This window comes from Hipposideros armiger, unplaced genomic scaffold, assembly GCF_001890085.2.
Source record: "Hipposideros armiger isolate ML-2016 unplaced genomic scaffold, ASM189008v1 scaffold_812, whole genome shotgun sequence".
NCBI classification, from domain to species: domain Eukaryota; kingdom Metazoa; phylum Chordata; class Mammalia; order Chiroptera; family Hipposideridae; genus Hipposideros; species Hipposideros armiger.
The window spans coordinates 151,454-177,896 of record NW_017732162.1 but is presented as its reverse complement, the minus strand read 5'-3'; the positions used below and the strand labels follow the sequence as shown (position 1 = coordinate 177,896).

The window sequence follows — 26,443 nt, the reverse complement described above, 5'->3', positions numbered from 1 at the left end:
GGCTGCTGGCTACACACAGTAGCCCATGGCAACCCACTGCAGCAGGGGCTGCAGCCTACGCCATCGCCGGCGACCCACAGCAGCCCAGCTCCAGGTCGAGCTGCTGTTCAGCATCTTAGCCGCAGAGGGCAGTGTCACTGGCCCTCATATGTGGGATCCGAACCAGGGTCCTCTGGCATCCCAAGCCAGTTCCTAACCATCGCGCCACTCGGCCGGCCCTGAACTTTATTCTTAGTGCAATATCGAGTTTCTGAAGGCTGCTGGCAAAGGAGTGAAACAACCAGTTTGTGGCCTTCCCTTCCCCTCCCCCTCTTCTGCCTCTTCTCAGCAGCAAAATTCTAGGAAATCTGACAGAGACTGGCCATTAGAAGAGTGCCTTTGCTCCACTGCCTAGAGATGAAAAGGCTTACTGAGGAACGCCAGCTCATACTGCATCTTACACCTGTGAAACAGTGACACTGGTCACTGGCATGCATACCGTGTTTCCCCAAAAGTAAGACTGGGTCTTATATTAATTTTTGCTCCAACAGTCTATATTTATTCATTTATTCATATACAAAAATCTACAGTTATTCAAATAGTCATGCCTGGCTGACGATCTTAACTGGGGCTTATGTTTGGGGTAGGGCTTATATTACGAGCATCCTGAAAAATCATGCTGGGGCTTATTTGCCAGTTAGGTCGTATTTTCAGGGAAACATGGTAGTACTGTCCCTGAAGCCAGTGTAGGTAGTACTGCCCTGAAAGGAAGGGCAGCTGGGGCCTCTCATCATGCATGACTCCTCCTGGTGAGCAGGAACTAAAGAGGTAGAAAAATATATGAGACCCCTGAAAACCTAGGGAAGAAAATGGTTCAAGAAGTGGCTATTCGTCAAAGGTGTCATATGACAGAGAAAGGTCCAGTACAGTGAGAGCTCTACAGAAGCCACTGGATCTGGCAACTAAATCTTCAGTGACCTTGACAAGAACTGATTCAGTAGAGCCAGGTTTCTCAGCCTCAACACTGTTGACCCCTTGGGCTGATAATTCTTTGTTGTGAGGACTGTGCTGTGCAGTGTAGGATGCTTAGCAGCATCACTGGCCTCTAACCCACTAGATGCCAGTAGCATCCTCCACAATCGTGACAACCAAAAATGTCCCCAGATGTTGCCAAATGTACCTGAGGGGGGGGGGCAAAATTATTCCCAGTTGGGAGCCAGTGCAATAGAGTGGTGTGGACAGAAGCCGAGTTGCAATGGGCCTTTTTGAAAGGTCTGGCCGCCAAGAGCAGGCAGAAGACGCGATTCACTGTGGAAAGAGAGGGGTAGAGAGGATGGTTTTGTTTTGTTTTGTCTTATTTCTAGTGAAGAACACCTTTGTTTGTCCTAAGAAAAGAACTAGAAGGGAGGAAAAGGTTAGGGACCAGGGTAGTCATGGGACTGCATTCATTTAATCACTTCACAAACATTAAATATCTGCACTTACCAGATTGTGCCAAGCACTGCAGATGCCATGGTGAGCAAATGAGGGGTTCCTTGTTCAAAAACTATTGAAAATTTCAAAATGAGAGGAGAGCATGAAACCCCAAGCAAGGGGTCCTTCTAAGCAGGGGCCTGTGCAACTGCACAGGTCATGTACCTGTGAAGCAACCCGGGTGCCAAATGGGGTACATGTGGCCCCGCCTTCCAGAGCATCAGCCCTGAGGTCCAGACAAGATGGACAACAACAGGAAGTATAACAAGTACACCAGGACACGGGGGACACAGGATGACCGCCACACTCTGTAGAGGCACCTCAACCAAAAGGTTAGTGAGCACAGGAAGTGATAGTTTAGGTTTAAGCTGCAATGGGGACTATCATGTTAGCCAGACAAAAAGGAAGGGAAAGAATATTTCGATATAAGAAAGAGTATGCAAATCTGAAAGGAACCAAGAGGAGAGCCTTGTGTCTAAAGGACAGGATGGGGAAAATTCTTGGCAAGCAGCCAAATCGTGAAGACTCTTATAAGACATTGGGTCTTTTGACTCCCTCCTGCAGGCACTGGGAACGCACGCATAGTTTTCAAGCAGGGAGTGGATGATTAGATTTGACCCTTAGAATAGACCATTCTGTCTAGAGTAGAGTCAGGCCGGAGTGGGACAGGCTAGCAACAGCCAGGAGAGATGCTGTAGCCTGCTTTCCCCAGGGGGCAGTAGTGAGATAGAGTGAGAAATGGCCTGGACTTGGTGGTTGATTGGCTGTCGAGGTAGGAGTACAGAGAAGATGGTTCCTGGTTTCCTGGCTTAGGCAATTCGCTGGGGGTAGGAGCCAAACCTATGTGGACAGGAGGGGAAGAAGATGTATTCATTCATTTGGGACCCTTTAAGTCTGACAGCCTATAGGAATATAAGGCGGCAGTTGAAAAGATGATGTAGAACTCAAAAATATGACTGGAGGTAGAGATTTTGTACTTATCGGTGTCTAGATGCTAACTGCAGTCATGCTTGTTTGTGAAATTATCCAAGGAGCATGTATGGCATCAAAACCAGTAGGATCTGGGTTAAATAATTACTAAATGAGCACCTATTATGTTCTCCGTGGTCTCCTAGGACCTGGAGATGTAGTGATGACCAAGGACGACAGAAATCTCCAGCCCTCCTGGAATTGACAGTTTCTCAGGAAAGATTCTGTGGGAGGAGGAGGGGGCAGAACTCAGTGCTTCTCCCAGGCCTGTGTCCTCTTGCATTTCCCATCTAGGGCATCTGTTGGAAAACCCCTGACCCCTCCTGCCTTAAGAGGGAAGACCTTGTACTCTATCATTCTCCCCGAGTACCTTTGCATTTCTCTTTCCATCTGTCTGAAAAGGCAGTTAGGTACCTCCCTCTGGGCCTGAGAAGCAAAAAAACCCAAGTTAATTCTGCTTTTTCCATTTTCTGAAATGCAGATCTAGCTTCAGAGATCCAAACTTTAAAATTGGGGCCCTCCAAACAATAAGGAGTTGTAAAGGCTAAGGAAAGCTGTGACCTTGTTCTGAAGCCTGCAGAAGGCTCATTAGTGCTGTGCAGCAGCAGGCATCTTGTGGAGTCAGACCAGCAAAACCTACAAGGGTTTGTCACTTCTCTGGGGAGATGCTGTAATGCACAAAGACAGCACTCCCTGTTCTGCATATATTGAAAGTATCTTGCCACTACATTGCTTAGCATTCTTTTTCCAAGGCCAAAAGTGAAGTGCTATTTGTTTCGGCATTTGTTTTACAAAAAAACAAAGTTAAGTTTGCTTGCTTGTTTATCATCACTGGTATAGATAAGAGCTGTTAAGACTCATAAAAAGCGAGATCCATTCTCAAAGGCTGAAAGAAACTAGAAGGCTTATACAGAGCTATTGATGCCATGTGGCATTTAAATGGGAACTCGGTGATTTTTCAGTTCACAGTAAATGGAAATCATTTAGCTGTGGTCCACGGTAAAGCAGAAATCATCTGATCCATAGAAACAATTTTGCTCCTCAGAGGTATCTTATAAACCAGGGTCACATATTTAATAGCAAAGCTTTTTAAATAAATCACTCAAAAGGTCATTAAATGTTTACTTTTGGATAATTCATTTTATATAAATGCTTACCAAAAAAGTTCCCCTTGCCACCTAGCATATAAATGGTCATGTCTAAATATATAGTCAGGAAAAATATTTTTTTATGTAATGTTAGTCTAAATCAGATATAATTACCATATTTCCCCATGTATAAAACACACCCTTTTTTGAAAAACTTGGCATCTAAAACCTGAGTGCGTCTTATACAGTGGTTGTAGATTTTTTTACTTGCATTTCCCACAAGTGATGAGGAGTTGTATGAATTTTATGATGAATAAAACTTGAGTTCAATAACTTTATGTAATACATTTTTTTCAAATTTTGGGCCTCCAAATTAAAGTGCGTCTTATACATGGGAGCATCTTATATATGGGGAAATACGGTACTTAAATCTATTAGCAAGGTGGTGTAAGAGATACAGTACATTCAGAAGGCATCCTACTTCTATTCTTGGAGCTCTCGGCTCCTTGGGATTATAAAGTTAACCACTTCGTTAATACAGTGATTACGCTCTGCTCTTCAGCTTAATATTAACCAAGACTTCTGCACAAGGTAGGTCTTAAAAGGAACCAAGCAGATGGCTGCTTTACTTAGGGAAGATGGCAGGCTGCCCCGGGCGCTCCCCTAAGATTCTGATGATTAGAATTCTGAAGCTAGAGCTTTGTCTCTCTGGTTTGTAACTTTGGCTCTGTTCAAAGACACATCCCTCAAGGAAAGTTTATATTTTAAACTAATATAGGTCATCTTTATTGTAGTCCAACTTGAAAGAGCAAGTAAAAGCCACCAGTTGGGAACAACTCTCTTGTTAATTCCAATACCCAAACATATAAACCTGCATATGATGCCCTCTATCCCGCTTCCTCCTGTCACGTGCAAGAGCTCTCCCTTCTCCGTGTGAAAGGTAAGCTCTTCTCTGTCCCTTGGAGCCCAACTCCCCCTGCCTCCTCAGGACTCCTGCATTATCAGTTGAGCTTTCTCCCTCCTTATATATTTAGTTTCTCACTGCCAACAACCACCACTTAATCTGGATTCTTTCCATTAAACATGTTCAGTTTTCTCCCTTTTGAAAATAAAAACCTCGCTAGAGCCTCCTTCAACTCCAACTCTCTGGTCCCCTTCAAAGCCAGTCTTCATGGAAGAGTCCTGCCTACTTGTTATGTCCATTTTCTCACCTCTGTTCTCCACCCACTCCGGCCTGGCTTCTGTCCCCACCACCCCGGAAAGAGCTCTAGGAGAGGTTGTTAATAACCTACCCGATGCTAAGCCCAGCGGACATTTTTTCAGTCCTTAGCTGACCTCAGCACTGTGTTGACCATGCCTATCTTCTCACTTTGCTTCCACGATGTGACCTTCTAGTTTGTATCCTATCTCCATGCACTGCCCCTCCTCTAACTCCCTGACAAGTTCATTTTCCTTACCCTGGCATTAAATATTGGAATTCCTTAAGGCTCCGTCCTAAGCCCCATCCTCTTCTCACTCTATGCTGTCTCCATAGTCTTGGCTTCAAATATTATCGCTGTTGCAGACTAGTCACACATTGGCCTAGACTTCTTTCCACTGAGCTCAGTTAAACAGCTGCCTACCTGACATCTCTCCTTGGACGTTGCACAGGCATACAACTCGACAGATCCAAACTCAAACTCATGGTTCCCATGTGCCCTTCCCTTGTTCTCCCCCAAAGTGCCCTGGTTCCCGTGTTCCTCATCTCAATGAATGGCACTACTATCCATCGTGTTGTATAAGTTATGAAACCTAAGAGGTATCCTATATACCTTCTTCTTCCCACCCTGTTAATATGCGCTATGTCTCCATGGTCTGTCAGCTTGACTTCCTAAGAACTTGCATGCCTACCATCATAACCTAGCCCAAGTATCCATCATCCTCTACCTGGTGGTCAGTAGCCTTCTAAGGCCTCTACTCAAACTGCCTCTTGCATGCCCACAATCTATTCTCTACAACAATGTGATCTCTTCAGAGCATGCCAAGGAGAACTTGTAGAGTCAAACATAGCCTAACAGACATCAGTTTGCACCTTCCGACTAGTATGGTCTTATGGTTATGGTAGACAGAATAGCAGCCCTCAAAAAGACACTGATGCCCTCATCCCCAAACCTGTAACGTGTAACCTTTCATGGCAGAAGGGACTTTTGCTGTAGTGGGTTGAGAACAGCTGTTATTAAGTTAAGGATTTGGGGCTGAAATTATTCTGGATTGTCTGGATGGGCCCAATGTAATCACAGAGTCCTTATAAGAGGAGGCAAGACAGTCAAAGTCAGAGAGAAAGAGATTGGCAGGTGCTACCCTGCTGTTTCAGAAGAGGCACAAGGAATGCAGGCAGCCTCTAGAACAGCGGTTCTCAACCTGTGGGTCGCGACCCCTTTGGGGGTCGAATGACCCTTTCACAGGGGTCGCCTAAGACCATCAGAAAACAAAAAGATACTTACATTACGAGTCATAACAGTAGCAAAATTACAGTTATAGAGTAGCAACAAAAATCATTTTATGGTTGGGGGTCACCACAACATGAGGAACTGTATTAAGGGGCCGCGGCATTAGGAAGGTTGAGAACCGCTGCTCTAGAAGATGAAAAAAGTATAGGTAACAGATTCTCCCCTTCTTCCAGAAGGAACACACTCCTGTTAACATCTTGATTTTAGCCTAATGAAATTCATTTGGGACTTCTGACCACCAGAACTGTAAGATAATAAATGTGTGTTGTTTTAAGCCACTAAATTTGTGCTAATTTGTCACAGCAGCAATAGGAAGCTAATACACTGGTTAAGAGTATTCAGACTATAGAGACAGAATACCTGGGGTTAAGTCCTGGCTCTGTCACATGCTAGCTGTGTCACCTGTGGCAAGGTATGCAACTTTGCCTCAGTTTTCCCATTTGTACAATGGAAATGGTGTTAATATTGGGTTGTCGGAAAAGTCATGACGTATTTTTGCAATGAAAAACGTAGAAAAAATACATCATGACTTTTCCGACAACCCAATACATACTACTGCAAAAGCCTTCTATGAATATTAAATGAATTAACTCACATACAGTTCTTAGAACCATGCCTGCACATTATAAGCATTAAATCAGCATTAGCTTATTAAATTACTATTTATTATTTGCAGGGAAAAAAAACATAGGCCACCCCCCTCAAAAAAAAAAAAAAAACACTTGTGCAAGGAAAGTAGTTTCAGAGTAGAGCCAGAGCTAGAACCCAGACCCCCCTAACTCCTGAGTTGTTTAGTGCTTTGTCATTACAACGCCACAATATCATTTTTACCAAATCTCATTTTTAAAGTCAAAACAACTGATTATAGCACACGTCCTTTGGGAGGGCTTAGCTACATTTTATAGCTATAATTAGCCTTGAGGTTCTCAAACCCTTTCAAGAGAAATGAAGCATAAAGAACCTCATTAGAAATCATGTGTGTTTGACTAAAAGGCTTCCTGTTTCATAACAGAATATTCTCTGCTTATAGTTGAGTCACTCACTGTTTTGTCCCCTCCAAACGTGACCTATAAAAAAAACAGAAACGAATAGCCAGCACAGAACCAGGCAACGCATTTGAAAATGGAATGTTCTACAGATACTTTTGAGCATAAGACCAAAGCATTGGCCCAACTTCCCAGATGCAAGCTCCACCTTGACTCTGGAGGGCTTGTTCGAAACACACTGCCCCCAAAACCCTAGCTTCGTCGGATGCCTGGGTTTTACCAAATGGTCCCATCAAGGTAGCTGTGCATCCCCATGAAAGAAACAAGTTTTCCTGGGGAACCTAAATTGAAAGGTGAGACAGAATCTCTAAAAAGCTCGTTCTAAGTGGAGTCAGTGGCTGCATTCCAGACCTATAACACCAGTTTGCTCCGTTGCGTGATCTCAAGTTTCTTCCTGCAGTGTGAGAATGCTAGTTTGGAAAGGACTTCAAGACTGCTGGGTCCAAATTTAGAACTTTCGATATTGAGAATTTCCAAGTACCCAGCTGACCCTTATCTATCAATGGGGATAAATAATGCCTTAAAGGGATCTTTGGAGAGGAAAAAAATGAGTAATGAATGTAAAAATAGTCTTATAAACTTAAAACACTTTAGAATACAATTTCCAGCAGTTTCCAGGGTGCTATAGAATTTAGGCATCTGACCAAAAATTTTCTCTGGCATTGAAGCCCATTCCTAGCTGTCTACAAATGATGTTGAGGTATCACAAAATCAATTGTTTTCTGGCCCAGCGCAATAAAGAGAACTACAAGTGACAATAAGCCTTGAATTTAAAATATTTACGCTTGGTGACTGCATGGACTTCATGTTTTCACTCTGTCTCTCTTTAGATTCCATGATGTAAAGATCTTACAACTAGAGACACTAGTTGCCAATATTTGGGGAGGTACTAGAACCTCTACTACAAGGAGAACGGTCCTTTTTACTCCATATGCCCCAGTGAGGGACTTCTAAGAGCCACAAACTCCTTCCATAATTTTCTCATCTCTCACACACCTCATCCCAATGGGTGAAGCAAAATGCTGAATAATTGCACAGTTGTTACAGAATTTTCAAGAACTTCAAAAGTACAAACACCTCTGTGAATGCTGAGGTCCACCATGTTAGTGTTGACCATTCCTGGAACTTTGTGCCTGCATACAAGCATGTAGTTCTCTTTGGTGCCCTTCCCATTCTCTGGCGACTTTTATCACAATGCGGTGTCCACCCATGTCTGTCCCAACCCCCAACGGCCTCTGTTGCATCATAGCAAATTCATGCCCGTGCTGTGCTTCACTTATTATGGCTAAATTACACACTGGATAACAGGAGTGTCACTCTGCTCCTGTTCATTTGTCATTCCATGTCTAATAAGGCTGGGTGGTGATGGGTGGGGACAAGAAGAACAGCTATTGTTCTTTGCAGATGAGACTCGCTCTCTTGCATCGCCCTGGGGCCATAGGACTCTTTATATTCCAACTGGGTCTACACAAACATGGCAAGAAGCAAGCTCTAGTCTCAGGGTTGGGAGACAAAGGCAGAGGCAAGGTCCCAAAGTTAGGAGGCCACGAGGAAAGAAAGGGACTTCTGTGAAGAGAACAGTGTCTTTGCCTGGAGGCACCAGAGGAACAGGGCTGGGGAGGGGCCGATGAAGGGAGGAAGGAGGAGGGTCAGCTCAGCGTGACATGACGTGTGGCGCCTTTCCAGGGCTTGAAATTGAGGAACTGAGGAGGCGTTGGTGGTGAAAGTCAGTCTTTCAGAGCCCAGGATGGAACAAGAACTTCAGCCACTGGCTCTGTCTCCTGTATCTACGAGGGCCGGGGAGATTAATGACCCGAGGAGGATATGATATGGTCCAAAAACTTTTCCTGGATTTTTTCCGTAGGCGGCTGAGCCAGAGGCCGACTGCAGAGGAATTGGAGCAGAGGAACATTTTGAAACGTAAGTGACTAAGCCCGTGGCAATTCCTGATGTTTCGTGGTGACTTCAGTTATGCTTTAATTGTAGGCCACAAGGTTTGTCCCTTGTGCCTGTGGGGAATGATGGGGAATGTGTCTGATGGCTGAGGCTTCATCCTTCTGCGTTAGAACATCCAAGACAACCTCCCCACTAGGAGGCAAATTTCTGATCTTTTTGGCTCATTATAAGCTCATAGGCTGCCATAACCACCTTTTACGGCGGGCTGTAAAGTCAGAGAGACGCTGAAAATTGATTGTGAGAGAACTTGCTATTCAATGATTTTAAGGAGAGCTAGGGTGACCCTTAAATCAAAATTGACTTAAAAACTGCAAATTCCTTAGTGACTGAAATCAGGCAAATAGCCATTTGAAAGGTGGGACTAGAAATGTGACTTTCCATTGCAGCTGGCTGCCGTTGATCAAATCCCACTCCCTTCCTTTGGACACTAACTTTAAAATCTAAGAAAGCATTTCCAAGGGAAAATGTGTTCATCTCTCAGGACCCCCACAGCTGGCCGATGGCGTCCTTGCCTAATGCTCTCATTCAGAAAAAACTTGCTGTCACTGTGGCTGTGGAAAGAAAATATAAACGAGTCCCTTGTTTGATTTAGGATACAAAGATATTTGAATATGTACAGAGAATCCACTTGGTGCTTAAAAATATATATAGATATAATACTAAAGGAAACCAAGCATCTCACAGACATCAGTATGCCTCAATTTGGTGGGAAGTATTAAATAATCTAAAACTAAAACTCCTACCATTCTGCTTGATCATTACTACCACTCTCACCAACTTTCCTCAAATTGGTCAACAAATAATATTTTTAGTTTAATTCACAACCTTTCTTCCCACACACACATCCCCTTCTAGTTTCTCCCCAGAAAAGAGAAATAACATGTTATGCAGAATTTCATAGAAACACTGTGCTATGCTGTGTGCTCACACTCATCTTAATCACGTGAAACCGCAGTCTGTGTGTGTGGGTATTTCCACTTAGACCAAACTAAAATGTTGTTGATTTTACTTTGCTACCCCAATTCGTTGTGGTCTTGTGACCTGGACAGCATGAAATAGTTTACTGAGGGTGAGCTGTTGAATTTCCCCCAGGAGGTGTGTCAGTGGGCAGCCCCTCTAGAGCACCCACTGGCGTGATGTTTGCCTCACCAGCACCCTGCCTCCCGGCGCCAGGCCAGTTGCCACTTCCCCACCTCTCGGGTGTTATTTTTATTTATTTTTATTTTTTTTTAGCTGAGCCATCCTGCCACCTGTTGGCAGCTCAGCTCGGGTTGGGACTCAAACCGCTGTTGCTCAGAGCTTGCACTCTAGAGCAAGCTCTTAACCAACTGAGCCACTCGGCCGGCCCTCGGGTGTTCTTTTCAGGATTGGCCTTCCTCAGTCTAGAGTGCACCTCACATATTTCCTAGGTCTCTAAGAATTTATGTGTATGTATATTTTTTGAACCAAGGGATGCCCATTAAAGTTTCTAAGCTTAATATGCTATAAAACAGAGTTAGAACTTTTTCAAGTAATTTCCATGGTCAAGAAAGCACTTGACCTTGTGAGGTCTCCTTTTTTGCCCCAACCTGATACTTGATCTATTATAAACTCTCCATTGTAGGAGAGAAAGGTGTTCATTTATTTCTAAAGTCACAAATCAGGTAAGCATGCTCCCTCCTTCCTCTGCTGCGTTGCCCCCACACACAGGCCCAACATGGACCTGTTGTCTTCTGAGGGAATCTCTGTACCATTGAGTGATGGGGCCAGACTGTACTTGTCACCTCCGACCTGACTCTTATACTGAAAGAAGCTAAGAAGTGGGGGATTGTTCAGGTTTCGGAAAATAGTGCTTCTGTCATCAAAGGCAAGGGTTTTGGAGAGAGAGGGGGTCAAATCCCCAGCTTACCTCTGGCTTCCTGAAGGCACGGGTTCCCACCTCTCGCTGACCCAGATCACTGGGAAATTACGGGCTGGTGCCTTACGTTTGGGTTTTCATTGCCATCCAGAAAGATACTCAAATCTTAGAGGTAGTTACATATATCAAGTAAGCCTGGGGGGCTTAAATTCAAGGGACCAAAGCAGCTTAAAAGATTGTCCCCATACTCCCTTCTATTTTATTTCCTCTTCTTGTCCTCTTCAAATAGCTGCAAACTAAAGAACTACTTGACCAAATTCAAACAGCTTGATCATGTCACAGTTCCAAACCTTCTCAGAAATAAACTTATTTTGGCCATTGGTTCTTATTTTCCCCCCTGCATTCTGGGACTTTGTTTTCCTAAATATCTTTATCTTTCTTTCTTTCTTTTTTTTCTTTTCAATCGATTCTGATTGTGAAACAAGAAATTTGTTTTCCTAAATGTTTTTCTTTTTTTTCAATCTATTCTGATTGTGAAAAAAGAAACTTTCAGTGAAATAAGAAAAGACCCTTGGACAAATTGTTCTAAAACTTATTTTCTGAGCTTTCAATCATTTGAGGAACTATCTCTCTGAGGGTGCTAGAGAAGGTACACAGATATCATGGCTCTGCAGTAAAGCTTGAGTCCACGTCTGACTTCCAGCCCCGCCCTGCCCAGCCCTATAGGCAATGCTTGCTTTGTTCAGCAGCCAATGAGACACTGTGCACGTCTGAGCACATAATCAGCACACTCTGATGGTGGCAGCAGGTGATGACATCATGGCCCTTTCCTGGCCTCTCTTCCCAGTTGCTTAATGGGGTTGCCTTTGGTATACCCTTGGCCTCAGAAAACGTGACCCTGGGCTTTGAATTAAAGGTATAGATTCCCTAAATTCTTGCGGTCATGCCCTTGAGGGGGACCTCAGAAAAGCACACAGGAGAAGGCAGCCCCAGGTTCTGTCACAGAATGCCAACATTCGCAGCTTGGAAAGGGGCCTGTAGCGTGAGGAAGCCCTGACTGGAGTCTGAGGCCAGTAACGTGTAATAAGGAAGAGGGCTGGCCCCAAGCAAAATGTGATGGGGAGGAGAGAAAACAGAGCTGGACTGTTTGTCTAACTAATTAGCCGTGTAGCGTGTGACCAGCCATTGAACTCCCCTGGACTTTCACATCCTCATTTACAAACTAAGAGTGGTAGACCGGTGGTCTCTCGGGCCCTCGTGGCCCTAATATTCTATGAGTTTGTACATTTTAACCAAGTGCCTGGTGCTGCCTCCTGAGTACCCACCATTCATACTAGACTTTTCCTTCCCTCCCTCCCACCTGCAAATGTAGCTGTCTGGGGTCTCCCTTCCTCTGAGTCTTGCTGTCGGCTTCCCAGCTTATCTCTAATAGATTAGTTCATACTAAGATATTAAAGGTGGACGAGTTTCATGGGTTTTTATCCAAAAGAAATTTGCATTTTTAAAGGGAACTCTAGGAGTGCTAGAGGATCTTTCAATCCAAAAGAAAACACTTCAGTATGGGCAGTCAGGGGGCACTGTGGGGCAAGCACAGTGGAGACCTCTGGTGACCTCGGCCCTCGGCAGGCTGTGTATGTTTCTGGTGCTACCGCTGGTCAAGATCCCCATCCCACAGGCAGCCCAGTCATGCCCCTGCGGGTGTCGTGCAAGTGCCTGATGTCTGCTCTGAACTGCCATCCTTCCTTCTAGTGGGAGGTGTTGCCACCTTCCGTGTGCCTTGGCTGTGGTTGTGGTTGCTGCTGTCAGGGACAAGGAGGGGCAGGGTGGGACCCCACTTCTATGCACAGGGGCTTCCCACATTTAAAGATCTGTCCTATACTGAGACAACTGATTCGCCGGTGTGTACTGATACAATCTATTTAGTTATTGAAACATAATTTAACACCAGTGATTTCAAAATGAGAGAGCAAGTACCCAGGGCACTCCTCCTGTGTCCTGTGCCAAAATCAGCTTGAAGCAAATGCCTGCTTCTCAGTTCAGTGGGTGAGAATCAGAGACCTTCTTTGACACAGGTTGACTTTCATGATTTTCTTCAAGCTGGACAATATTCTGCTTATAACTACACTTCCATTCCAAGGCCGTGAAGGAAATTGATGTACCCAAGGTCATTCAGTTAGCTTAAAAGGAGAAATAAGCCCTCCAGTTCTCTGTTCCCTCTCCCAGACTCTCTTACCTGTGGCTCTGTAAACATCTGCTGAGAAGACCCCACATATTAAACTGAAAATGTCCTTAAAAGTCTAAATGCAGGCAATTGTATTCCACACCCTGGCTTCACACTTGCTCTGGGGACTTCTTGGAAGAGTCAAAGAATTAATGGAATCAGGGCTTGCAAAAGGTGAGCATTTTGAAATTCCTTTTCATGCAGCCAGCATTGCATTTGGTGTTAGCTGTACCTCATTTTGTATCTGCACAGGTGGCAGGCACCTCCTTGGGGCCGGCCTTCTGTTCTACTCCCACAGGGCACCAGATATGAGGGCCACATCTCACAATGAGCCCCTGTGAGGCTTGAGGCAGAGTTGAGTGAGGCCCAAGTCTTGTCCAAAAAAGGGAGCCTCACCTCTCCCCAAATGCCCATGTCACTGCTAACAGTACCCACATTCTTTTAGGACCTACATCCTTACCTTGTAAGCCACACTTCTTCCTAGCACTCCTGCCTGGAGACTTGAAACCCCTTGTGACATTTAGAAAAAAACAAAAAACAAAAAACAACGAAGGTCAGCCTGTCCACCACCAACTTGAAACAATGCAGGCAGTTTGGAAAGCGTTCCCATAGGCAGCAGAATGGCCAGGGTAGGGGACAGCTTTCTCTTCCCCTTTTTAAACTTTGAGGTGCTTGGCCTGGAGGTTCTGAACCTTTGAGGTTCAGAGGATGCACCTGTGCGTGACATTGTTTACAAAAATCAAAAGCATCTTAAATATTTCTTTCAGCTCGGAATGAACAAGAGGAACAAGAGGAGAAAAGGGAGATCAAGAGGAGGCTAACCCGAAAGGTGAGCAGGTTCTCCACCAAGAGCTGGGACAGGAGAGGGTGGGCCGCCCTCTTCCTCTGGGTGCTCTGCTGGGCTCCGTGGCCTCGCAGCCGCCTGGCCCTCGGAAAGCCACATAATGGTTCCACAGCCTTCCTGTCAGAGCTGGCAGCGCTCTTGACTCCATAGGACCTTTCCAGGGGACCATGGTCAACGCTGCTTCATGACCCTCTGTCCTTTTGGCTGGAGACACACTCTGTGTTGCTTCATTTTGTGACACATACCTGCACCCAAGCAACTTGATGTCAGGCGCATTACGTTTTCAAAGACAGTGAATAGTTTATTTTTTAAAATGCACTATAGCCCCATTGAGCAATTGGAAGTTCATTGTCAAAATCAGTACTTCAAATATAACACGGTTATTTGCTATGACCTTGGGAAAGTATGCATTTTCCTGGCCTCCCCTGATACTGTTGCTTGCCTATTAACTAAGAACTATTTGACTTTATTATACTAAATCCAATTTGGATTACTGAATTAGGAAAATGCCAAAAGTACTGATAAATTTATTGAAGATGTTTGAAAAGCACTTAAATAAAAGCTATAAAGCTATAATTTTTATATATCTTTAACCCCAGAAATTGATAGCTTAACAATGCAGTGTAGACACAAATGAATTTAATTGTCCATGAGTGGCCTCTTTAATAATAAACTCTTATTTGAGGCTATTCTTGGATGATGTTGACAAGTTTAATTAATTGATGACACGCAAGATATAATATTATATTCTGTCTGGCTAGAGTGTTTTTAATCAGCCTCCTACAGTGACCATCTTAAGAGAAAGATTCTCAAATCTTAGAGACAGTTAAGAAACCCATTAAAATTAATTTTTGAAAGGCCTATATTAATGGATTTTTCTCCCTAGAAATATTATGCAAAGGAAGAAATTCAGAGATCCTAAAATATCATACCAATTATTAAAGTGATGACTTACATTCCTCAATGCTTTCTCCCCCTTAAAGCATCCCAAATATCTGGTGACAAACCAGATGCCATCTTAATGAAAAAGAGTGGGATAAACAAGTGCATGAAAGGCTCATGACAGGCCAACATTGCCCTGGTGGGGACCAGAACAAGATCTGTGACCTCACTTCATCCAGGTGCCCTCACCCCAGTCATGGTCTGGTTCTTTACATCCTTATGAGCACCCAGTCTGTGGATGCCAAACACCCCTTGTCCTGAGACTGAGCAGTGAGAAGGATGGAGGAGATGCTGGTTCTAAGTGTGACCTTGAAATGACTATGGCATCAAAATGAGGCTCAATTCTGATACAGAAATGTCTAGACATTCAGAAAATTTTTTAAATCCAGCTTTCATAAAGTTCATTGGCGTTGATTGCTGGGACCGGAAAATTCTCCTAAAGTTTCAGGTTCGTGGTAAGAACTAGTAATAGGAAAACACTTAAACATCCATCTAATTCTTATCTTTCTAATAAGAGTATACGATTTTGTATAAAAAACTTGACTAACTTCATGATTTTGCAGGGGGACAAGGGAGGAGGGTTCCCTCTGCATCCACCTCTACTGGGGTGGATAACGCTAGGAACAGATACCCCAAATAGCACATAATTTTTGCAGGTCTCCAAAACAAGATCAGTGCCTCTCCCTCTTCCTGATTTCCTCTCCTTCCTCCTCCCAGGAACACTGCCTTGTACTTTCAGCATTTCCATCCCCGGAGACTAGATTGGGGAATTACAGAAATAATGAGCTGGGATGAAGGACCCACTGTTTATAAGGGAAAGACTGGAAGAAGCGTTCACATCTCTTTTTGTTGACAGAGATGTGAACCTGCTAGCAGGTAGGGTGTCCACACCCCTCCTGGCTCTGGGCAAGTTCTTTTCCCTTGGGGCCCTTATCACACCAAGACCAGATGCCAGTGATGGCGGCTTCTTTTCAGTCACGTACCCTCAGACTGAGGATTTCCTCAATACAGTTCTATTTAATTGTAATGGATTAGGAAGGAAAATAAAACACAGTAGCTAATGCTAATAGCAGCAAACCCGTTTTCTTCAGCCAAACTGAGACTTACCTAAAACTTATACGTTTTGTCTTTTAGTAAACCCCTCTCTCCCTCTTCCAAAAAAAATGCTAGCTAACTAAATGGATAGATGGATAGGAAGAAGTGAGGAATGATGGGAGGAAGGAAAGAAGGAAGGAAGGAAGGAAGGAAGGAAGGAAGGAAGGAAGGAAGGAAGGAAGGAAGGGGGAGGAAGAGAGGGAGGGAGGGAGGAAGGGAGGAAGAAATGCATTTGGGTCAGATTGTATTTGGGTCTGAATTAGTTACTCTTTTGTTGAGTATTTGGTTGCAATTTCTATTATTGCTGCCACAGATCGAAACATAGTGCTACCAACCCCTGTTCCCTACCGCTTCTTCCAATCCATCATTCCCAGAAAACCAACTTCGGCCACTAAGATCATTTCCTCAGCATCTGAGGAAGGACCTTGGGCTCACATGCCCCAATGGCTACAACCAGTCACGAGCTAAAGGTGTATCTCCCAAGCCCCACACGGCCAGGGACACAAGCCCACACTCTTGTGGAGAGTCCCAGTGGCCATTGGTTAGTTGGTCCACACACCACCTGAGCCTCTCCCAGCAGAAGTTGGTCCCCTCCTCACTCCCTCCCTCAGCACATGGGCACTGTGCCTTTTTGACTTGGAGAGCTTGCGTCGAAAGCTCCCATGGGATTCAGGCATGAAAAATAGTCCCTGACCTTCAGAGCTAACACTTCGTTTTCTGTTCACTCCAGATTCTGCCCTTGACAAGCTATTAGCAAAATCCAGGTCATGATTTATATCCAGAAATATAAACTAGAAATTCCACACTTAAGAACCTTTCTCCTGTCATGGCGTACTTAGAAAATAATACCATTTTGTACAACACCCTGGGGTAAACCTCACTAGTCCTAAGTAACACAAACTGGGGATTTTGAGTAGGAATCCTTTATCTGGGAGTAAAGATGGTAAGCATTAAATGTCTTTATGTATTTTAATGACAGTACAAAGCTCCCTTCACTCACATTTTAGAGTCAGGATGGTGGCCATTTTGTTTCCAGCCACCCGAGCTGTGGAGCCTGGGAGACCTGTCGTTCCCTGTGACAGGGCAGCACTGACGCCATCATGTCGTGCCTCAGGAAAACCAGACTTCCTCAGGGCAGACTAGAACCTCTCAGGGAGAGCTGCTTGCAGTCTAGGCAAGTTGGTCTATGCCACAGCCCCAGAGGCCTCCGATCCCCAGATCTTCCCACCCCAACCAACAGGGTTGGTTGCCTTGCAGGTTGAGCAAGCAGGCTGCCTTGGTCCTGTCCAGAGCCTTGCAACACCTCACAATCCTATTTAATAGGAACCAGGCAGTCATCTAATTATGCTTCCCCCTTGTAATCCAGTTGGCAGCAAGCTGGAGCATTCTGGCACCAGCGAAGGTGCATGACAGCTGCATGATAGAGTCAAACAGCCAGGGTGGATGGATTCATTCACTTCTGTGTGTGTGTTTTATAGGCCTTTGTGGTAAGATTCTGACTACATCTTCTATTAATAGAATTAAATACACTCTAGGACTTGGAGGAAAATAATATCGGTTAAACATGAATTGATAGCATCCTAAAGAGAGAGCGACTGTGTTGCTCCAGAAGAAATAAACCTAGTGACAGGAAGGGAGAATAGAAATGTCAGCCTTCCGCTGTAAAGGTACCAAAAAAGGGGGACTAGTGGGTGACACGGGGAGGTGGTTTAATAAATAGGAATTCTCCTTTTACTTGTTTCATTCCCTAACCACAGACCCATCCCAGGTCCACCCCAAGTCTCCGTTGGCATAAACTTGGCCGACTCTGCATTTGCGGGCTGACCTCTCATTTGAACTTCTTGACGCGCAAGGTGTCCCCTGACCTCATAAATCTACAAGTTCCCATTCCTACATATCCCAGAGTTTGCACATACACTTCTCTGTGTCTAAAACACACATATACTAAATGATTTTACAAACCCATCTTGCAGACAGCACTAAATTTGACATACGGATGTGGACTCACAAATCCAAAATAACAGAAAATCTTTGTGCAAGATTCCGGTCAGCCGATGGGAGAGGTAGGACAGATGTGGGGAAATCCACAACCACACAAATAGACCAGCTGCTTATAAAGACCGAGACATTGCAGTGTTATTAAGAAAGAAGCAGCCTAGCTGTCCACCTGGATAGGCCTAGAGGTAGCTAAGGAATGAAAACCTCTCTCTTACAGCCCTAGACAAGTCCGCGGTGTGGGAGTCCGGAGCCCTGGGTCCCCGCCTAGGCCCTGCGCCTCCCTCCCGGTGTGATGTATCACTTGTCTCTCGGGACCTCATTTTCCACACCTATAAATTCACAGAAGGACCAAGTGATCTAAAGCTCTCTGGTTGACCGTGTCCATCTCTCCCTTCCTGCAGCTCAGCCAAAGGCCCACAGTGGAAGAACTTCGGGAAAGGAAGATCCTCATCCGCTTCAGTGACTACGTGGAGGTGGCCGATGCTCAGGACTATGACCGCAGGGCCGACAAGCCATGGACCCGCCTCACAGCTGCCGACAAAGTAAGCAGAGAGCTGAGAGTAGGGTGGCGGGTCCTGCGCCTTGGTTTGCCCCTATACAGAATTCCTCTCTTGCTGCCTGGGACCCTGTATCAAAACCCAACAGCAAAACTGTGGTCACGATCTCAGAAATGGGAGACTCTGTGCCCGCTGGGCAGGGTGAGAGGGCCATGTCCTCAACACCTTTCCCCAGGGCTCCAGTTAACCTGCAGAGGTCATTGAATTAATTCTTCACTGCTCTGGAGAAGGTGCAAGAAGGACACATAATATCATGCCTGTTTTACGGGAAGTGGAAAGGCGGCGTGAGGCTGTGCCCAGAGAATAGAATTGTGCGGGCACAGAACAGCTCAAAGCATGAGGCCCCAAGCTTATCACAGACCTGTGTAGATGATACTATCCTCGGCACCCAACAGGGGAGTCACAAAACCGACGGGACAGAGTGGCTGTGTTTTGCAGTGCTTGTCACCTAATGGGAGAAACAGATACAAATCACAGGGACAGCAAAACATGCCTCGCTACACTAAACCCTTATTGATTTGGAAAGCAGAAAGAGTAAAAATAATCTGAAGTTGAGATTTCTGTTTCATGAGAAATGCAGAGATGCAAATGATTAGTCATTCTTATCTGTCCATTAGACCATGTATCAAAATGAACCTCTGCTGGGTAATCATTTGTGAGTCTAGTCCAGTCACCATGAGGACTGGAGGGCAAAGGGCCTTTTTTAACACTAGTCTAAAATAACGACAATGTCCAATGTGCAAGAGACAGTGGGGTAACTGGAGTACACCGGGACCTTCTCCTAAAGAGTTCTGCCCTTGTCCCACATGTTCCCAGAGCCAGTGGCTCCTTCACAAGCAATACAGGAGGAGATCAGCTACAGCCCAGACTCTGACTGGATCCAGGAATCTCCGGGAAGCACAGGGAAGCTGCTGCAATGGGGGAAACTGACATGGCCAGAGGCAGAGACCTCCCGGAAATGGCCTCCCCCATGTGGGTCAACCCCTCTGATCCTGACGTATGGAAAACTCTGCCCTCCTCTTCAACATAGCACTCATTTCTTCCCTGTACAGGAAGGAATTCATGGCGAGTGAGCCCAGGAATGGCCCCAAGATGCACACGACAGAACCAGTCCCCAAGGCAGTTGTGTCATGTACATAAATGTCAACAGAGGAGGGCCTTGGCCCTGTTCTTTTGTTCTCACTTTCACTGCAGTGGGCTTGCTTACGAGGATGAGGGTATCCACCAATGTCAAAGGGAAGTACAGGACATCTCCACAGGCCCATGCTCAGGTTCTGAAGCAGTTAGAGGGGAGCCCATCCAGTCCCGCCCAGGCTGCTGGGGATGGAAGACACGAGGTGGTGCCTTCCGGAAGCTTATAACTCAGCAGGTCAACGTGAATGTGCTTTCCTTACCTGAGGGAGCCACACTGACCCCACCTAAACACTTGTCCATCCTCAAACTCTCGGTGCCTTGATATTCCCATCAAAGCAAATATCAGCCTTAGAAAGAGCTCTGCAAAAGGGCACATGTTTAAAAATTTCAGCCCCTGAGGAAAGAAGGGAGGGTAGTTTTCCAACCCCAGGCATTCTTCTATTCCAGACCCTGCTCGCCTCTCTTTGCAATCTGATTACCCAGCCCTCCCCCGTGGGCTGCAGCCATATCCCATGCGTGGGCAGAGCTGTAAGGATGAGGTTATTCAGGTTTATCTCGGAGTATCCTTCAGGAGGCATTGCTGTACCTGTGATGAGTTTAGGTCATTTACTCAAGGAAGATGGGAGGCTGACATTTAAATGTATACCCGGGAGCCCAGGAGTGTAAGGAAGGTGTACATGCATTGTCGATGCCTCAATGAAACAGCCCTGTGAAGGGAGGAAGAAAAGGACACTCCGGGCCATGGCCCATATGGGCTCACTAGCGACTTAGATTTAGGGGGAGGGGGAGTCTTAGTGGGTACTAAAGGATATCTCAGGTGATTTTTTTTTCTCCCAATGAAACAATCCATTTTGTATGACTTTGTCAAAGAAAAAAATATATTGTTAGAAATAAAATAAAAAGTAAACAACTTCCCATCTGTCCCCTCTATATATTCATGGGCTTCTCTTCACTCCAGGCTGCCATTCGAAAGGAGCTCAATGAATTTAAAAGCACTGAAATGGAAGTTCATGAATTAAGTAGACATCTAACAAGGTTAGTATTGAGTTGTGGTTTTTTGTGTTTTCTTTTTTCTTTCCTCAACTGTAATACTTAACTTGCAAACTCAACTATTCTATCTGCTTCTGGATCACAAGTGGTGTGGTGGGCACAGTGAGGGAGAAGATAAAAGAGAGGTTCGCATCAGGTGCCACTGTGGTTGCTGAAACTGGGGGACGGGGCACTAAAGGCCCAGGCTAAAAGCCGCCTTCTGAATGCCTACATGTTAACTCACTCAAACCCAAGATCTAAGTGCCAGACCACCACGGAGCCCGAAGTGGGTTTTTAGGACAGCTTAAGCTGAGGAGAAAAGATCATGGCGAGTCAGCAGAGGCCAAACACCAAATCCACATGGTGCTTCTGAGGAGAGTTCACTTCTGTGATTCCATGTCATTCTCTCAGACGGTCTTTTGTGATGATAGTTGGGGAAACTGAAGCACGCAGAGACTTAAGGGGCTTTATGTAAGGTCACATGGCTAGTCAGTGACAGAGCCGTTGACAGTTTTTAGGACACTCTCCTTTGATGCACATTGAGAGAAATGGTGCCTAGACTGGGTGACACAAGATTGCGTTCTCCATCTCATCGCCGAGTCCAGGCTGAGGGCTACCTGGGCTATCCGATTTGGTCCCAAGGAGCCTCAGATCAAACTATTCCGGAACGAAAGGTGAATTCAGCGGGCCTCGGGCACTTGAGTAGTTCTGTGGAGATGTGCCTCTGCTCTGAGATTTAAACCTCCCTCTCACTGTCAGAAACAAGAGCTCTGAAGATGGGAAGCTTAGACTGTGGAAACTGACATCTTTGACAGCTGCTTGTCTTGATTTAATTATTTGTTTTCCTAGGTTTCACCGACCTTAACAGTCGAATTCCTCTTGAGTGCTATGCTGTCTTCAAAACATAAATTTATCAGAACCATAAGTGCTGGTATTTATTCACTTCCCCATTACAATGTAAATCTTCTGAACTGCCTTTTATAAAAAGAAGAAGAAGAAAAATAAAAGGAAACACAATCAGGAGTCTATGTGCAAAAATGCGATGGTCGCCGTTCCGTGGTCAGAGTGCTGACACCACCGCTGACACCAAGCTGTCCCCGTCCCAGCAGGACCGAGAGCACTGGCAGGGCCTGACAGAAGACTTTCCAGCACTCGGAGTAGCCCTGGTCCTCTCCGGCCAGGCCTGCAGGCACCACATTCATTTAGGCTCCGGTGGACCTCTTCCTTGAAAGTGTCTGTCACCTAATTCCAAGAAAGCTGAGGAGGTGTGTTTGGTCTGGGAATTACTGTGCGAAGCAAATGATCTAGCCTTCTAGAGTTGGCCAAGCACACTGGCTCCAGGCATGGCATCTGGTCTGGGGTCCTCCAGGAGGACATTGCTGAGCAGGAGCCCTATTCTCAGTTGCCCTGTCCTTTCTCTCCCTCTAGCCACCCTCCATGCAGTGAACTAAAAGGAAGAGCCCTTTGGGGGAGTCTGTGGTTGACTGTTGGTCCTAAGAGTGTATGCTCAGGCATGGAAGGCGGGCACTGAGTGCCCATCCTGAGCTGAGCTGCCTTCCAGGAAGCTCTGGTTTAGAAGGGGAAAGTTGTCATCTGCTCAGTTCAAATGAATTGACCCATTGTATTAAAAAGCCAAATGTCACAGGTGACCTTGTGCACACAAACAGCCATTGCTAAGGTAGCCTGTGGCATGCGTATGAGCATAAGGACCATATGGAGGGCATAAAGGCTGGGCTAAGAAACTCTGCTTGGCTGATGGTCTTTATTTGCTCTGCGTGCCCCAGGGCCAGTGACCAGATGGCTTGGAAGTCAGCGGCCTCTGAGTATAGAACCAATGCACGCAGGCCAGAAACCAGTCCTGAAAGACTGGCCTTCCAGTCACTGAGGGACCAGGGCTCTAGAACCACTTGATGGCCTTCACGTGTCCTTTCTTTGCACTGAAGAGTTTTTAAGGAAAATCCCCAGGGTTTGGCATATGGCAGAATTGTGCGAACATCAGCCATGCCTGCCTTTGCTGTACTTCCTGCTCCCATTATCCAGAGAGAACCTTTCCTTGCCCTCATGATGCTGGTGAGGGTGACTGGGGATATATCGCTAACTGTCCTCCTCACTTGGGACCACAGGAAAGCAGTGCTCTGTTGGAAGAGGGCCACCGAGGGTAGCATGTACAGTGACAGGAAGGACAAGTCCCAAATCCTAACAACTATCTTCATGAGGCCCACTGCAGCCTCTTTTGTTTTCTTTCCTGACAGAGCTTGTAGGGTCCTCCTTCACAGAGCTCTGCCGGGCCTTCTGTAGTGGTCTTATAGTTTCCACAATCTTTCTAGGTGATGGTTCGCTCTCCACCACACATGCCCAGGATTTACAAAAATGCCAGCGTGGCCATCCCAAAAAAAGGGTTTCCCAGTCCCCACCCTGACTTGTGTGGGAAGCAAGTTACTCTTGGGATACACACCCAATGGTGAGGCCATTTACTCTTCTGCAGGCATTCAGGGCTCCTGCGGCCAGCATCAACCCGGGAGCTGTGCATATTGTGGGGGAGCTCAGGGCAGTTCTTTAGGCCGTGCCCACCAGCCATAGCAAAGCCGTCCTGTGCTTTCCTTGCACCACCTGGAGTGAGTGCCACTGCCCAGCCCCAGGAGGACACCATCACCAGATCCTTTTTTCTTTGAATGTTGACTCTGAATAGTGACTGCCATGGGTAGAAGTATTGTTCAGGGAAAGTGTGGTCAGGATTTTAGTGTGGCTGTAAACACTGTCTTCCCAAAAGGCTTACTGACGTTTGAATGTGCAAATGGTATGACGAAAGATGTAGGGCTCTTCCATTGAACTTCTCTACGGCGAGCACGTGTTCCAGGCAGAACTGCCAGCCTTGCTGGGAGCTGAGTCTGAGCTTCCTCTAACTCGCAGCTGTGCTTTGGGCAACTTGCAGTGCGCAGGCAGGACGATCAGGCCTTCCCCTGGTCCAGGAGCGAGTCCTCAGAGAACTCATTACGTGACCTGGACTCCTCCCACCAGGACCAGTGGCTTCTCTGCTGGCCTTGGTTCTTGGGCCTTTCACATTTCCTGGGGACATGAAGCCCAAATCTATTTCCCTGCAGCCAGCCAGCAGTCCAGGTTTTCTGCCCAAAGTGCCCCATTATTGCAGTCCACTTTGTGCATGGAAGAAATTGTACACATTTTTCACTTCTCTTCCTGCAGAGCACCTTTCTCCAGAAGTCACTTGCAGGAGTTAGGGGTGTACCTTCCATGCCACTGAAAGCTCACCCACCATGAAGGTGGGCAGTTTCAAGCCCATTATAAGTGGCTCAGTAACCCCAGTGGACCACAGGATGGCCCCTCTGCTGCCTCTTTCCTTTCTTGAAATCTCGAGGTCTATAGAAATCCAAATTTCTTTTTTACCACATTGTTATGACAATTGGAAGGTGTATTACTTTCCAAGATGACAATTTGACATTAGGGAAACAGAGAGAGAGAGAGAATGAATGATGGGCTAGCTGGTTTACGTGTCCCTTTTCTGAAAAAGTTGCAGTGTTCGAGTAATGGTTTATTTTGTGTGTATAAATTCCCAATTGAGCCTTTTGTCATTTGGATTAGCGTGAAAGGAAAAACGTGAAATTTCTCAGCTCAAAGTGTTTCCCACTCAAAAATGAGACATTGCCCCGACCTGCCCACTGCATCTGTGACAGAAGAAACTGCCCCCGATCGGCCTGTGTGCTCTTTTGAAATCGCTGTGCTCCTCCCAAAGGCCCTCAAAGCTCTGGAAAACTTTAAAAACTTTAGCCTTTATGTCAGATTAGAGAAACCAAACGACGTGACAGTAGACGTGGTGAAAACCTGAGTGTTTCTCCTTATGAACTCTGTTCATAGTGCTTATGAACGTGTATTTATATTTGCCGAATGAAAATTGTGGTGTGTGCTTCAATGAATGGAGTTTCCGGCTCTTCCTGTGCGCAGCCAGTGTGCGAAGGTCACCCTTAACTGACTTTTTCTTCCCATTTGTCTGTTACTCCCCAAACCGGTTGCTTTTTCCAGTTGCTTCCCGGGTATCTGTACATAGTTTGTCTTTGTATAGGAGCTCTCTCCCGTGTTCTAATTTAACAGATGACGGCTGTATGAGGAAGACAATGTAAATAGAATACAAATTAAACTGGATCTCTATGGCCTAAGTTTTGTACATACAGAAACTGCATGGTATTTAAATTATTGTTTGTCTCTGATGATGTATGCAGTTTCTTTAAAAACAAACCAAAAAAAAAAGTCTAAAAAAAAAATCATTTCCTTGCCTCCTCCTGTGTGTTTTCTCAACCACCAGCAGGAACCACCGAAAATACTTAGTTTGGCTGGGGAAGGAGGGTGGGGGAAAGGGGAAGCCAGCTCATCAGTAAAATCGTAAGAGCTGTGGAGATATAGGACAGCCTCAAGTATCTGGTAATATTGGGGGAAGAAAGGGCTGTTGCACACAAATTAACTTTCCAGATAACGTTTTTTGTGCTGGCACTTTTTTTCTTCCAAACATTTTCTCAAGAATATCTAAAATGTATTGCCTGATGGTCTGTCCTTTAATGATCTAAGAAGGATGGATGTGCATTAACAGGGTAACTCACTCAGAGTCATCCGGGTGGTATCAGATATCTGATAGCCTGACATGGCAGCAATGCCTTGTGAGGCCTTGGGGTGTCACTGCCCAGTAGCAAGAGCCTCAAACAGTAGTGCCTCGATCTCCTTTCTTGAGAAGCCGGAGTATTTGTCCAGTAAATCAAAGAGCTTTATTGCTTAGCCTTCTGATCCTCGTTTGTCTTTTTTGAAGATTTGGGTTGGGGGTGAACAAGAGGGCCTGGCGTGCTTGCTGGCCGCACTTTAGGTGGGTGAAATTGCTGGATAACGAGCCTTTGATCTGGCAACACGCACCTAGCACAGCGTGGCCCCCCTGCACCATCACCAGGAATCTCCCGGCAGCCTTATCAAGTGCAGGTGCTGACGCAGTAGGTCTGGGTGGGGACTGAGAGTCTGCACTGCTGATTAGCTCCCAGGGCATGTTGATGGCGCTGGCTGGTCCAGGAGTCGCACTACTGGGCAGGACAACCCAAAGGGAGCCGCGTGTACCTTTGCCTGGGAATCTCCAACCTCAGGCAAGTGGAGTGACCAGGTGCATTGCTGATTTCTTCACGAGCAGCGCAGCAAAGGCCCCGTGGGAAGCCAGCGTCCTGCAGCTCGGCGTCCGTGTCTGCACACGCCCTCACCTGTGCAGGCTGAGGGACACTGGGACAGGAGTGGCCACAGCAGCGAGGGCCGGGGCTCACAGAAAGGATGGCAGAGTTCAGCCTAAGAGCTCCCTCCTCTCTGATTCTGCCTCTCCTGTAAGCTTCAGGCAAGTCCTGCCAGGGCAGTCTCCGGGGCTCTCCAACTTAATACATCTAATCTGCAGAACGTGGCTGCAGTTATCCAGGGGAGTGAAAGGGCTAGAAAGGAAAGCTCTGGGAGAACCCCCACAGGCTCTGCCTTGCTTGCCAGAGGGAAAGAAACTGGCCACCATCTTAACCGGGAGCCCCTTTCAAAGCCCACGAAGGTCATGGCTCCACAGTCTCGGTAGGTAGAGGCACCTGCCGTGTCCGTCCTGAGGTCTGCTTTACGCCATCCTGGGACAGAAGTGGTGGCCTTGCCACTACATCTGGACAGTTTTGGCCAAGTCACATAATTTCTCTGGGCCTCAATGTCCTCATCTGGAAAGTGAGGGGCATTGAATGAGATGACCTCTATTGTCCTTGAGGGCATCAGCTGTATAC

General features: G+C 46.0%; 1 protein-coding gene across 1 annotated transcript in view; it reads left to right on the top strand.

The window, feature by feature from the left end:
- Window positions 1–24,934, top strand: part of PHACTR1 (phosphatase and actin regulator 1) — a 589,651-nt gene extending 564,717 nt beyond the window's left edge. The window contains exons 12-16 of the mRNA XM_019628839.1: window positions 8,909–8,964; window positions 13,826–13,887; window positions 18,339–18,479; window positions 20,587–20,663; window positions 21,507–24,934. Of these exons, the coding sequence (XP_019484384.1) occupies window positions 8,909–8,964; window positions 13,826–13,887; window positions 18,339–18,479; window positions 20,587–20,663; window positions 21,507–21,522 (352 nt within the window). The 3' untranslated portion in view covers window positions 21,523–24,934. The remainder of the gene's footprint in view (window positions 1–8,908; window positions 8,965–13,825; window positions 13,888–18,338; window positions 18,480–20,586; window positions 20,664–21,506) is intronic.
- The last annotated feature ends 1,509 nt before the right edge of the window (window positions 24,935–26,443 follow it).